Source organism: Dendrobates tinctorius, unplaced genomic scaffold, assembly GCF_039654945.1.
Source record: "Dendrobates tinctorius isolate UK_male_01 unplaced genomic scaffold, ASM3965494v1 ptg000171l, whole genome shotgun sequence".
NCBI lineage: Eukaryota > Metazoa > Chordata > Amphibia > Anura > Dendrobatidae > Dendrobates > Dendrobates tinctorius.
The window spans coordinates 2,061,587-2,077,380 of record NW_027361838.1 but is presented as its reverse complement, the minus strand read 5'-3'; the positions used below and the strand labels follow the sequence as shown (position 1 = coordinate 2,077,380).

General features: G+C 41.2%; 1 protein-coding gene across 1 annotated transcript in view; it reads left to right on the top strand.

Moving 5' to 3' along the window:
• ANKRD29 (ankyrin repeat domain 29) overlaps nt 1–15,273 on the top strand; it is a 97,913-nt gene extending 82,640 nt beyond the window's left edge. Inside the window, exons 6-10 of the mRNA XM_073550800.1 lie at nt 3,058–3,156; nt 7,562–7,660; nt 9,683–9,778; nt 11,987–12,085; nt 15,002–15,273. Of these exons, the coding sequence (XP_073406901.1) occupies nt 3,058–3,156; nt 7,562–7,660; nt 9,683–9,778; nt 11,987–12,085; nt 15,002–15,091 (483 nt within the window). The 3' untranslated portion in view covers nt 15,092–15,273. The remainder of the gene's footprint in view (nt 1–3,057; nt 3,157–7,561; nt 7,661–9,682; nt 9,779–11,986; nt 12,086–15,001) is intronic.
• Nucleotides 15,274–15,794: the final 521 nt, after the last annotated feature.

The window sequence follows — 15,794 nt, the reverse complement described above, 5'->3', positions numbered from 1 at the left end:
CCTCCATTCATTCTCACACCAGCACTGCTACATCTGGGTATCAGCATCCACACTGCCCGTGCCTCTCCACTAATCCCACATCTACACTGCCCTGGGACTACAGCTCCACCTGTGGGGAGCTACACCATCTTTGCTGCACCACATCATCAGTCCCAGTGGATCTGCATGCAGCATCGGCTTAACATCTTACTTGCCAAACACTACAGGTGGCGTCACAAACTATCCATATAAACTACATCATAAACCCCCATTTTATTGGGCGCCCAGGGCCACGGACCGGGTCACAGCCACCGCAACGCATCCCCCTGACACCGGCCCGGTACCGAGTACCCCACAGCCCTGGGACGGGGCGACCCATGGCTAATCCCTGCACATGTCCGTCAGTTCGGACTGGTGACGTCACCGCTTCAATTTATGCTGTACAGCGTTTTCAGCGCGGCAACTTCAAATTTTACATTGGTTTATTTTTGTGGCAGAGAGGCACACTTCATCTGCCTGTTTGCCATCTGCTTTAAACTCAGCTGTGTTAAGCGCCGGTGTGGTAACTTTTCTTCATCTAACAGTCAAATCTGTTTTATGCCTGCGGGTGTACATACCAAAGACTGAACATTTTTGTCTGACAGGCATTTAAAATTAATATGTATAAAGTTAAGTACTGAAAGAAAGGATGTCTGATAGCAATGATGGTTTTATAGAAATTATTGCTTCATAGAAATGATAAAGTGCTACGCTTTTAGCCATTTTTGCCATCAGTTTGAGCCCTGTACTCCTAATATATATATATTTTTTACAAACATTTTATTCTGTAGATTCAGAAAGAAAAGAAAGAGCAGTTAATAAATACTGTAAATATTTTATAGATGTACATACAAAGTGAGCATGCAAAATTCGGAGGTATATAGGATGATAGGGATCAGCACACTGGCTACCAGATAACACAATTATAAAGCCAGATGGATGTACGGTATATAGTAAGTTCCCCATGTAATATACTAAATAGTCATAAGAATAATGTCCACTCAATATAGAAGTGGCAACATATGAATTTTAGGAAGAACACCACTATCAAATAGTCACCATAGTGGTCAAAGTGATTGCCGCAGTTTATAACTGTAAAATTGTATAGTTAGTTCATTATGAAGTACACCCAATCTGGTTGCCAGGCATGAAAAGAGTCCCAACGCACGTTTCGCGTGTTTGTTTTGTTGCTTCTTCAGGGGGGTCATGCAAACTACTATAACGCAGGTCCTTAAATATTCTACAGTGAACGGTCACATGACGGCAGTTCCTCCAAATTCCACAAATGAAGTCCTGGAGAGCAGTGTATGCGCACCACGCTGCGTGCCAAACACACCACCCACAGCCATGCCAGGATGCGTGACCATGCCAAATGAGTGTGCGTAGACACCATGCAAATACCGAGGGCAGTGCGGGGGCAAGTAGTGGCAGGGCGCACACGTTGGACTGCACAGAGAATGAAAAGAATAAATGAAAAATGAGTGTAATGGCCGGCATGTGGTTGCATCATAAAGTGACAGTGCATAAATACAATACAAGAGGATCAGTAACGCCATGAAAAATGGCGCAAATGTCCATACATAAGGCGTGTTAGGAATAAAAACTTCGTAAAGCAGTGACAAGAGAACAATAATGATATCGACATAATCAGACATGTTGATATAAAGTGATAAGTGCAATTCACATTGCCACTGAGAGCCTACATATCTACATTTCTCACGACTGCTTTGGTTGCCAATCAAAGATATCTTAACAGCATGATGTAGAGGTTAGAGACCCATATTCCAGTGATGTGTCACTTTCTGGGTTGCTTGCTGCAGTTTTGATTAAAATCACTGTTTCCTTTGTTGCAGATCTACTAGTTCTTGGAATGGTGAGCTTTGTCTAACCCCACCCACACCACTTATTTTACACTGTGCATAGGCAGAAAGCTGCCAATCAGTGCTTGTAGTGGGGTTACACAGGGCTCAGGAATAAGAAGGACTACCTGGCAGCTGGTTTACTAGTTTATAAAAACTGCAGAAAGCAACCTCAATAAGACCTCTATCAGACAATCAGAGTCTCTGCCCCTACACCATGCTACTCTCAGATTATGTAGCAAAAACTTGGTGATTCCCTTTTATTATAGGGTCAGTAGTATCAGTTTGATGGTCTTAAGACTTCACTAGCCTCATGGCTCATGGAAGAATCAGGTGTTTGCTGCCCTTAACCCTATAAGTAAATATCATGGACATCAGGTTGGGACGAGGCCTGCAGCAACATCACAAAAAAAAAATTACTATTAATTAATTCTTGATTTTGTCTTTCCTAATTTGTTTAATTAGTTTTTATATCTAAATATAAAATCTGGTTATTGTAGGAGTTGAGCAAAAAGATTTGCAGGGCCCTGGTGACTAAAGCACTGCGACCCTCCACGACTCTGCTGTAGCATCCTAACGCATCTACTGATTAGTACGACCCCAAAACATCATGTGTGTGGTGCTGTATGTAAAGATGCCGCGGGGCCTATTAATGATATTAATCAGAAGAGGAGTTGGGTATGCTGCAGATAGTAGGAAATTTGCAGTGCGTTTGTCCAGTGGCCACAGCGACAATGTGGTCGTGGAACTGAGGTCCTCAGAATCTTTATTTCTCAGCTGTAGTTATTGGTATTCTATGTAAAGGGGCTGTTCGGGACTACTAGACTGATGACTTGGCACTCCCAGCAATCAAGTGAATAGGAGGTAAACTGCACTTGTCATCAGCGGCTGCTAAACAATGTAAGGACCTGCACTGTTGCATCCAGCTCTGCGGAGTTGATCGGTGGTGGAGCCAGGTCAACAATATAGCAGTACTAGACAACACCCTTAGATGTAATACCAATAACTGTGCCCCCATTGATCTCATATTGATAATCTTTTTGTGAAAAGAGCATCAATATTGTAATCATGGGCAACCCACTTAAGAATATTTCTCTCATTTCCTAGTTCCTGTTTCATGATTTTCAGCTCTGGGTTCTTCTGCTGAAATAAATTACTTTTGATCTCTCCTTTTTATTAGGATGGGGCAACTCCACTGTTTCTTGCAGCCCAGGGAGGCTTTGTGGACGTAGTTCGGTTATTGCTGACATATGGAGCAAAGGCAAATCAACCCCGACAGGTGACTGTACTCCTCCAGTTCTTCGTGCCTCCACTGTAGCTGGTATAACCTGCTTACTGTGCACTTGTCATCTCCATTCTTTGAGGTTTAATGTTTGACAAAGAAAGCAGTGACACAGTCCGTGTGAGCTACAAAGTAAGGAGAGATTTATGAACCAGTTCCAAGAATAGATACTTATGGTGATCATAAATGTTCTCATAAATTCCAAGAGTGGATTGTTCATGCTGATCATATCTAGGGCAGCAGTTCATTATAAGTGGTCCTCCATCACCTATTCAATTATGGATTTTACCCAATGTTAAAAAGTAACTGTAGTTAAAATTGTCTTTTCCTAAGTTTTTGTACAAATCAAGAAATAGTGCTTGGTTGGGAAACAATTTTACTCTGTAAGAAGACGATTGATAAATTTCATTGTCTGAATTTAAGGGATTTTCCAGTTTTGAAATTCCCCTATCCCCGGCTGCAGCTTGTTTTAAAAAGAGAAATTGTGCATTACACTGCCCTGAATCTCTGCCATCATATCACCAGCGCTGCAGCTAGTCGTTGAGCTCAGAGGTTCTAAGCAGCTCATGCCATCAACTTGGGCAGAGCCACTGAGCTCAGTTATTGACTATGTAGGGAAGGTGACCTGACGGACAAACTTGTCAGCAAGTAGGAAGGAGGGTTTGCACATTTTAGACAGATAGCAGTTATGACAGTGGGGAAACAGCTAGGAAAGTGTAGGTGACGTGCAGTACCTTGGGTAGACCATTAGATGGCAGGGAGGAGTGTAAGTTCAGGATTCAACAGCAGCTTAGGGCTTTAGAAACCGTTGGTCATGGGGGGCGGAGTTACAGGGAACCAGGAAAGTATAAATTTGATAGGAGGGTTCCAGAAGGTTCCAGTCCCCGGTCAAGAGACAAGGAGTCTGTGCCAGTGTCTGCTGTGAGGAGAGCCAAACCAGGGGGCTGAGGAGAGAGAAAGTCAGGGGGGTGGTCCTGACATGAATTACCGCAGTACAGACGAGGCCCCGGGGAAAAGCATACCGTATTGAAGATGAAAACTGAGCAGTAAAAGTGCTGATGGTGTAAGGGCCTAAGGCGGCCACAGTGTCTGTGCTGACAGGATCGTCGCTCAGTGAAAAAAGGGACGGTATGGGTGTTTACGTCCCTGGTGGAAAAGTATGGTGTGGGTATCGAGGCCTGGAAACGGAGGCCCGTGAAGGTATTACGTGTACTGCTGAGGCCGTCAGTCGGACGGTAAGGAATAAACTTGGACCTGTTGTACCCGAAACCTGCCTCTTTTGTCTGTGACGTCTCTGCGCGGTATATAGAGGGACCAACCCCCAGCCCGGCCCACGACTCTACAACTACAGCACTGACAAGATGAAGTCAGCCCTGAAGACAATAACAGGCACTTGGAGCAGTGGCAGAGGCTCAGCACTGGACCCTGGAAGGCAGAGTAACACCATACCTCGTCCAGAGCTGCTGTGCTAACTACAGGCCTGTCTCGAATCTTCCCTTCATCTCAAAACTCCTGGAACGCTTGGCCTACTCTCACTTAATCGTATTGACCATTTACAATCCGGCTTCCGCTCTTTAGACTCTACAGGAACTGCCATTACTAAAGTCTCTAATGATCTACCAAAAGCAAAGTCTAATGGCCGCTACTCCCTGCTGATTCTTCTGGATCTCTCTGCAGAATTTGACAATGTGGATCATCAGCTCCTCCTCACTATGCTCTGCTCTATCGGGCTCAAGCATATTGCTCTCTCTTGGTTCTCTTCCTACCTCTCTGACAGCTCCTTCATTGTATCATTACTGTTGGAATTCCTCAGTTGGTCTCAGTCCTGGGCCCTCTCCTCCCACCCCTATTGGACAAACCATCAGCAGATTTGGTTTCCAGTACTATCTCTATGATGATGACACCCAATTATACACCTCTTCCCCTGACATGACCCCCACCTTAATACAAAATACCAGTGATTGTCTTACTGCTGTCTCTAACAACACATCCTCTTTCTACATGAAACTGAACCTGTCAAAAACTGAACTCCTTGTATTTCCCCACTCTACTAACTCTACTAACCTACTTAAGCCTGAGATTTCTATTTCTGTATGTGGTTCTACCATAACTCCCAAGTGACATACTTGCTGTCATGGGGTTATTTTTGATTCAAATGTTTCATTCATTCCCTATATCCGATCACTCGCTTACTTATGTCACCTGCGCCTCAGAAACATCTCTAGAATTTGACCTTTTCTTACCTTTGACTCTGCAAAAACTCTTACTGTTGCTCTTATTCATTCTCACCTGGACTACCACAATTCTCTACTAAACTCTCTCCTCTCCAATCTATCCTGAATGCAGCAGCCAGGATCATATTTCTGTGTAACTCCAACTGCTACACTGATGCCACCACTCTCAGCCAGTCTTTGCAATGGCTGCACATCCGCTACAACCTCCAGTATAAATGTATCACTCTTACTCACAAAGCTCTCCAGAGTTCTGCACCATCCTACATCTCCTTCTTTGTCACTGTCTACCAGCCAACCTATTATCTCCATTCAGCGAATGACCTAAGACTAACATCCTCTATAATATGAACTGCCCACTTAATCTGCAGAACTTCTCTTGTGCTGCACCAGTTTTCTGGAATGCAGTATCCCAGACAGTCCCGTTAATTCTCAGTATCCACAGGTTCAAGCATTCCCTAAAAAGACGTTTCTTTAGACTGGTCTATCACCTCACCACACTAATCTAACTATTCCCTGTCCTCACTTACATGTACTTAATAGCACTCAGCATCTGTGCTTATACACACACTGGCTATTATTTGGATGCCGCTATTTATTATATTGATGGCCGGACCATACACTACAAACTCTTTATTTTTCCCCTTTGTGTCACCACCTATTTCCTTCTAGATTGTAGTGTTTGTGTGAAAGAAAATTCCAGGATGCACAATAGGATGCTCAATATATCAGATGAGACACGCCGATTCAAGCGTATGGTTTTACAAAAAAATCGGACCTCATACGGATCAAATGTGTAGCATGTGTATTTTATGGATATATTGCCATTAATGAGCTAAGAAACTATATTAGATGCCTCATGGGTGTAATAAGCGGACACATATGCCACATAGATGATGATACTGACGAAAATTGTCCATGTTTTCTGCATGAAAATCGGACGAGTTTTCATATTGGGATGTCCAAGCTGCCAAAACCATCTCTAATTGTGGTGAATTAGGTTTTCAAATACAGTGTTAATTGGCCACAAGGTTTTATCAAATTTTTATGAGTAAACATATGATTTCTTTTTATAATCATGTGGTCACAGCATCGTCCGTGTGGTCTCACGCTACTTGCAAAACCATTCGACCGTAATGGTTGTAATTTAGTGCGATATTTTAGCTGCTTATGGACCCACAACTCCTCGTCTGACTCCATGTACTTCATAATCATATACTTCCTATTACTTATATTTTTGTTCGTCAAAAAGCCCCCGATTTGTGCCCCCTGCCCTTACACCTAAACCTGCCAAATGCCTATGAGTTTCCATGCTTTTTTGTGTAATCAAAAATGAGCAGCTATATCCTACCTTCCTGCCCTCCTGTTGTATATTGCAATCATATAATGCAGCGATATATATCAGTTCTGCATTTCAAACTGTATTTTTTAGTTTTGTAGAAAATACTATGGCTAGGTGTTACATAGTTGTGAGCAGAATTAAAATCTCCTTTTGCCCACCATAATACAGTCTCTTGAAAACAAAATTTTTTTTTGCCGTTTCATTTTGGTTGTTGTGACGCTCCTCTGACAAAAGTCCAAATGGTTCCGAAAAATCAGATGGCAAGCTCCCAGAAGGCTATAGAAATGATCACTAAATCAATATCGCCCTCTGCTGGTTGTTTTAAAGTAGTACGTGACAAATATTTTCAGAATCAATACGGCACCATCACGCATCAAGACGATGGGGAATATATTCGCATTGTTGGTGATCACCTGTATCTGGGCTGGTAAATTGCTAAATAAAAGGAGAATCTGTTATCTGTGATATTAAAGATACGCAAACAGAATATGCCCTAAAATTATTTATGAATAATGACATCTCCTCCATGTGTACGTTTTTCAGCTTATTAATGTCTTTGTACCCTTTCTGCCTAACAAATGAACTAAAAAGTCTGGCAGCAAATTCCTTGAAAGACTTGAGCCTTCAGTTGTGTAAGCGTCCCTGCAGACATAAGGTGCCACCCTGTGATGTGCGCCTGGCACAACTTAAAGTCCCTGCATGAAGTAAAGAAATAGAGCTAGAAGAAAAAGCCATATTATCCTTGTAGAATTGTTAGAATAGACTCTACATATTGCAACACACGTAATGTATAAGTTTTATAACCTGACGCAACTTTCTTTCCATTCAGGATGGAACCACGGCTCTCTGGATAGCGGCCCAGCTGGGGTACAGTGAGGTGGTGAGGGTCCTTCTGCTGAGAGGAGCCGACCGTGATGCTCTGCGGACAGTAAGACCACACTGACTTATCAGTAACTAAATCTCCAAGTGGCTGGAAGGCTACTTTTACACATGCCGGATTTTTTGCGGCCCGTTTTTGCCACGAAAAAACTTCTCGGATCGCCGGTTTTCCCTGTTATAACAAATTGCAGGGAAAAAAACTGCAATCCACAAATACGGTGTACCGCAAAAATAAGCTAACGCTGTTTTTGCGGTACCATTGATTTAAATGGAGGCCGTGTCCGTGAGCCATGAAAAATATAGAGAAAGCTTGATATTTTTTCACGACCGTATACACGGCCCTCTCGGCCATGCAGGACACGGTGCTCCAATGTATTTTTGCGGGCCGATTTTGCGGGGGTTGGGGCTGCTAAAACGGCCCGCAAAAGCACAGCAATTGTAAAAGTAGCCTTAGTTTACAGAATTGTTATGGGTACAGCATAGTTCTTGGCCAAATCATATTTTTCATATAACCCAATGTGAAATAAAAGTAAAAGGAATATATAGTTTGTATGTTTTTTTCCCCAAAGTTTCTCAACTTAAACATGTCCCATTAAGGTTTATGTAACTGTGTTATATCCTGTAGGGGAATTTATCACCACTCTTACACCAAGAAATTTGTGACGAAAAGTCATAAAAATTGTAGCAAATGGAGTTCTAAACAACTTTTTTGCAACTTTTTGCCCTTTTGTACACGTCATAGCACTTTTTTAAAAAGCAGCAAGAGCTTAGCAAAAGAGAGACACCTGCCAGCATGCAACAATGTCACTATAATTTATGCCATGTCAGATGTATACTACAACCCACATAAACTTGTGCATAAGGCATTAGAATGGGTTTCCTATAAAGTAATTATAAACTGCTACTGGTACTAATATTGCCATTACTACTGCTGTTACTTCTACTACTACTGCTACTATTGTTAGTACTACAACTACTACTTCAACTGCAACTAGTACTGCTACCACTACTACTTCAACCGCTAATACTACTACTACAACTGCTAATACTACTACTACAACTGCTACTACTACTATTACTACAACCTCTAATACGGCTACTACTACACTACTTGCAACTACAACTTCTACTATTAGTACAACTGCTACTACTAATAATTGCACTATTATTACTACTACTGCAATAACTGGAACTACTACTATTTCTACTATTACTACAACTGCTACTACTACTAATGCAACTATTATTAAAACTACTGTTACTGCTGCTACAACTGCAACTACTAATCCTGCTGTTAGTACTGTTATTACTGCTACTAATACTACAACACCTTCTGCTAGTACTGCTATTGCTACTACTACTATTACGACTACTACTACTGTTACTACTTGCACTATTACAACTACAGTAACTACACAATATGATTTCTACTACTGCTAAAAACAAAAAAAACAGCATTGTTCTGGGGTTCCTTGTAGCACAATAGAGGAAATATTTCTGGAAATAAAGCTGTATAAAGCTTGTGCACATCCACTTTTAGCTGCATGGTAATCATTGGTATTATTGCGCACACAAGACACATTATTAATAAGGTCTAATAGGCTGTTGGGAATCAAGAGTAATAAGTTATTTGCTCCAAATGGGGCTGTCTTCTTGTTGTCCCTCAGGGCCATGCTCAGAGTGCTCCACAGGGGAAAAGGTGAATCCCTCTGTGGGTCACTGTATTGAGTGGGCTTCTCACCCTCCTATATGAGCAATACTTGGCACAATACACTTAATTCAACGGGTACAGGCAAAGGCAGCAAGTACCCTGTTCATTATTATAATATTATTATACAAATTTAGGAATGAATGTAATGTAATATCTGCATGAATAATGGGCCCTCAAAGTCGTAACTGGGAGGTTGTTGGCACCCAGTCTGACACTACTCGGTAACCATTTTTTGGGGGGACCTGGATCCACCAGAGGAGCCACTGGTACTCTGGTGGGCCTGTTTGACCCCGTACAAAGGTATATTCCCAGCTTCATGAAATATTAATTCTGTATCCTTTGTTATCCAATTCCTGGCAGGATGGCACCTCTGCTTTGTTTAAAGCTGCAGCTAAAGGATTCAATGACGTAATCGAAGAGCTACTCAAGTTTTCTCCCACACTTGGCATCTTAAAGGTAAAAATCCACATAATTACAAAATATCACTGCACAAAGCCTAAAGATTGGTGCTCTGAAATAATAATGTTAGGAATGTGATGCTCATGATTATTTCTAAAATAAAAAAAAAATATATAAAAATTAGCCCAGTTGTGATGCCAAGCACGCTATCACAATATATAAACAGGTAGTGATACTGGAATCATGAGGGGGAAGCAGATTATTCCAGTCCACAATTTGCCAATTGTTACTTTAAAATTAAATGCAATCTGTCAGCAGGATCACCCCTCCAGGACCATTTATATGGGCATCTAGGTGACTAGAATGATACTTTGATATCAGCGATACAATATTTTTTTCTAGAGATATCCACATTTCTCTCAATATGTAAATGAGTTGTTAAGATCTGTGGGCCGGACGTATATCTCACCAGGGGTCTACATCCAGGGATGAATGAACGGGAGCATTACCAGTGTGAAACATGTAGATCATGAGAGCAGGGAGCGGCCAATACACATCACACTGGTAACTCCCACTTCATGTAATTCTCGGTGTCAGTGTCCGGCCTGTAGATGTTAACAGCTCATTTACATGTAAGAAAAACATGGATTTCTCTGGAATAAGACATCGGATCACAGATATCAAGGTATCATTTTATTCAGCTTCCTTTAATCTACATTTCCATATGGATGGCAAAGGAGTGCTGATCGTACTGACAGATTCACTTTAGGGTGACTGCAGACGAGCATATGAAAAAGCATCCAAGTTTCATCCAGAAAAAAAGGATGATTTATTAAAAAAATTTTCATGGTGTGCCCGTTTTTTAAAGTCCGTGTGACATCTATGTGAGATCCGTTTTCACACAACTACATTAAGAAATGACGATGATCAAATACAGTTTCCTAAGGTTATAATAAATAAATCAAGGCTCTCCATAGTGCAGAAATCCTTAATAAACTGGGGATGGGGAGGGCTAACAAAAAGGGCACATGGTTGTGCCCTCACCTTGGACGGATGTGCAGATACCAGGCACAACCCAGAGATTGAAGAATAAGCTGCAGCAGCCCAAGGTGAAGGTCCAGTCCAGGAACACCATGTGTCGGACAAAATTGTTTAAAAAAAATTGAGATAAAAAAGAGGGTGATAAAAGTGCCTGTGAGTGAGACAGGTAGGTAATATTGTTTTTATCACCCCCTTTTTTATCTAAATTTTTTAAAACATTTTTTCTTATAAACTTGAATGGTTGAGTCTCATCCGAGACTGAAAAGAAAGTAATCCATGTTGCAATTATTTTTTCAGACAGTCAGACTGAGGAAAAAAAAAAATTCTCCTGAACACCAATATTGAATATAGTAACTTAGATCAGTGTGCTGTCTGTGTGCTATCCAATTCAATATCGAACTGCACAAATCTGATTTCTTCACTAGTCTGCATGAGGCCTTAAACAAAACATAATAATAATAATAATAATAATAATAATAATAATAATAATACATTTTATTTCTATAGCGCCGACATATTCCGCAGCACTTTACATTTCGGAGGGGATTTGTACAGACAATAGACATTACAGCATAACAATAATCACATAGATTATAACAGATACCAAGAGGAATGAGGGCCCTGCTCGCAAGCTTACAATCTATGAGGAAAAAAGGGAGACACGAAAAGTGGGTGGTAACAGTTGTCCTGATTGTATAATGTTAACTGTGTATCAGTACAGACACAGAGGACTAATGGATGCATAAAGCATGTGGGAACATGATACGGGGAACCTGGTTATGGTAAAACTTTTGGCTGTGCCACCCAAAATGCATTTTCAGGGCACGCTTAAAATTGTGGGGATTGGGGACTAATCGTATTGACCTGGGAAGTGCATTCCAAAGAATTGGCGCAGCACGTGTAAAGTCTTGGAAACGGGAGTGGGAGGTTCTGATTATTGAGGATGCTAACCTCAGGTCATCAGCAGAACAGAGGGCGCGGGTAGGGTGGTATACTGAAACAAGGGAGGAGATGTAGGGTTACTATGGATTACTATCAGATTTATCTGTCAAAACTCAACTCTAATGGAACCAGATCAGACTGGAAAAAACTCAATTCTATATGCCACATGTTACAACTGTAGTTATTATTTATTGTAAATTAATATTTTGACTTGGTAGGAAGAACTAGTATTAAATTGATTACTTTACTACTTATGTGACTTTATAATCTTATCTTCCCCAGAATGGATCCACAGCTCTCCATGCTGCAGTTCTAGGAGGGAACCTGAAATCAGTTTCTCTTCTGCTAGAAGCTGGAGCCAACCCTACAATTAGAAACAAAGTGAGTGAATATTACAATTGATTTAAACACATTGCTTAATGCATCTGATTCATGACACTCAAAATCCTACTGATCAGCTGTTTCCATGACCCGCAGCTGACGAAAGTACCCACCCTTTGTATGACTCCATACACTGTATACTTCCAGCAGTCACCAGTCATTGTGACATTTGATCTGGGGTGTCTAGGTGCCAGACCCCCAAGAATACAATAACCTGTCTGTAATGCACTGTGGAATGAATGGTACTGTATAAGTGAGTAATGTAATGCTCCTGATACCCCCCTTAAGGCACGTTGTACTGGCCAATCAGATGGAATTTGGTCCTGCAGCCTTTCACTGAACGATAAACTGTTACTTCAGGGGGTTGACTGGCCTTTCAATACAAATCTGCACTCCATGTGATTGAAGACTTGTGAGTCTTCACAGCGTGTTCACTGCGTGCTGTGAGGATCCCTTGGTGTCGGGAATATGTGAAATTTGAAAACTACTGTATACATTCCAACTAGACATGTCCAGCCTCGCTCAATGCACTTGCGCACATCTAGCTGGCATGTGATCGCATGTATGCAAATCGCATACTTGTCGTCATGCGCCCTGTATAGTGCATGGTGCACTTTATTATCATATAATGCATGGATGTGATGCTGGTCTCTACTCAGTGTGATGCTATTTACTACTCATGGACTTACCGTTAAGCAATATAGTCAAGAGGTCTAGGGTCAGTACCAAGACAGCTTGTAAAAGACAAAGGGAAAAGATGAAAGAGTAGTCAGGTAACAGTCTGAGGTCACAGTATCAAGAAGGGAGCAGATCAAGACAAAGGGTTAAGTCAAACACATGGTCAGAAAGATAAATCCATGGTCAGCGACAGAGATTAGAATACAACTCAGAGAACATGTAGACCGTGTGCCGGGTGGGCTCAACAGGATACAGCAAAACTGTGAACAAGGAAAATGGCCACACACCAAGCTTGCCAAAGGAACTTTGTACTAACAAATTTGGATAAACGCTTTTCCAATAACAAGAGAAAGATCCCAAATAGATTTTCATATACCCAGTCAATACTGACTAGAAGCACTGTGCTGCACAACTCAGCAGACTCAAGTATAGTCATACATTGCTATAATTTTCCTAGCAGAAACCCGCCAAGTACAGTGGCAGAGAAGTTTGTCTAAGATACAGGAGTAATCAAATGGTTGTGAAGAGTGACCTATTGGTGGTGCAACACAGCAGTTCACAAACTTATCAGAAAGTACTCTAAATCTCTCTTTGCTCCCACCCCGTAGGTAATCCCCCTTAGAAGTGTTTGATATGGCATTGTGTACGCTTTCCACAGCTGTAGTCCCTTTCAGATACAATTACCTCTGAGAGCTGAGTCGGCTGGGAACAGACACAATCTGGTGTCTACAATTGCCTGACTAAGTTTGGCGCCAAACTAACTATGTTTGCTTGCACACCAGCCAGCACTCCCACCATTCAATTACACTAGTATGGAGACCTAACAGCAGCTGTAAACAGATTGTTAGTGGAAATGGTGCAGCATATTTTCCAATCATCTCACATACAGAGCACACACACTCACCACTTGAGCAAAGCTACAATTGTCAAAAGTCTGAAAATGATCAGAGTGCTAAATAGCCTTGTAATCACCCAGAATAGATTACACCTTGTGGAGATCCCACAAACCCAGCCAGATAGGACCGCCGATCTGTCAATCACAATACTCACACCTCTGCCTCAGATTGGGTGGTAGAGCTGTCACTCACAATCTTGACAGCTCAGCCAGCCCTCGATCCAATAGAGCGGTAGAGCTGTCATTCACAGCGTCGATAGGACACCGTTATTGGTGGAATCGTGACAAAGGACTCTCCTTTCTTGCTTATAAAATAAAGGGAACCTGACGTCAGCTTTTTCCTGTGAAGCGGGTACCACGCTGCTGCAGGTTATTAAAAACTAAATACAATGATGTTTTTATGTCAGTTCCTATGTCCAGGATGTGTTTGCAGTTATGACTCGGTGACTTTGCCGTGCTGGTTCCCTGATTTCTCACGGTAACCGAAAAACATAAAATGCAAAGATTATTGCTGAATAATGACAAAAAGTAAAAGGGCCAGCTTTTATACAAATATGATGGTGTTTAGCATTTAATAACCTTCTGCAGAATGGTACCAGCCTGAAGACAGGCTCCTGTTAAGGTCCTGAACTGTAGACTATCCTGTCTATGAGGCCATGTTCACATGTATTTTACATCAGTAGAGGTAGTGGTGCACACATGTTTCTATTATACTTTTCATCTGATTGTTTCGCTCCTGATTTTGTTTTAGAAATACTGATGTAAAATACTGACCGAATACTGAATGTGTGATCATGGCTTTATATTGGAATTCCCTAAGGCCATATTGACACATTCAGTTTTTGATTAGTATTTTACATCAGTATTTGTAAATCAAAATCAGGAGTGGAACAATCGGATAGTGCAAGGGTATGTGCCCACGGTCAGGAATAGTAGCGTTTTGGACGCAGCATATTTTCACTGTGTCCAAACCGCTGCGTTCTACATTACAAGCACAGTGGATGGGTCCAAAACGCTACTATTCCTGATCGTGGGCACGTAGCCTAATGGAAACACGTCACCATTTCTGTATTTTTTACCCACTCCTAGTTTTGCCTTACAAATACTGATGTAAAATGCTGACCAAATACTGACCGCATGCCTATGGCTTAACAGAGTATGTAATCAAGAGTTTTTTGCGCTACACAGCCGTGTCGGGGACGTCTATAGTTTGCTTTCAGACTTCAAGTGCAATAAAAATGAATTTGACTATCGCATGTTAATCCTGCTTACCTGATTTCTTTTTATTCCAACACATTGTAGGAGAATAGGATGTAATTTACTGTTATTTATTTTTATTACAGGCCAATGAACAACCAGCAGATCTCACAAAAAATGAGCAAATATTACGTCTCCTAAACCCAACAGAGGGAATCAAGAGTTTATGGCCTTAAGATGTATTACTTATTCTTTTTGACTGATATAATATATACTGTATTTGCCCTATTTTGCTGCTGCAAGCCTAATACTCAGCTGGATCTTCACAGTGTGCTAATGTATAATATGTAGAAAAATATTGCTGATCTAGATTTAAAAATGGAATTTTAAAGTGTCCTATAAAACCTTTACCAGCTAAGTCTTAAGACCAGTTTATTGTAAGTACTGAACTATCTACACGTGCCAGCAAGACCTTTTAATATTATTCTTCCATCACTTGTTTAGTTCACAACAAATTGCTACATACTGAGCAGTATTCACTTAACGCAATACTTTAATATTGACATTCAAACAATATATACAGTATGTTGATATCCGACTTTTCACCTTACAGTGCTTTAGAAACAAACAACAAGCAAATATTCAACTTAGGGAAATGACTGTATTTTCAGCAGAGTTCAGAAAAGATGGCAGTCTGTAGTTATATCAGTGGGGTGGGCTATACAAATTGTTATATGGTGGTCCTATAAGGCCTCTTTCACACATCAGTTTTTTGCCATCAGTCACAATCCATCGTTTTGTAAAAAAAACGAATCCAGGAAATGCTGCTGGATTCGTTTTTTTCTCATAGACTTGTATTAGTGACGGATTGCGACAAATGGCCTCACGTTTCATCCGTCTTCCAAAGGATCAGTCGGAAATTCTGTGTCCGTCGGCTGG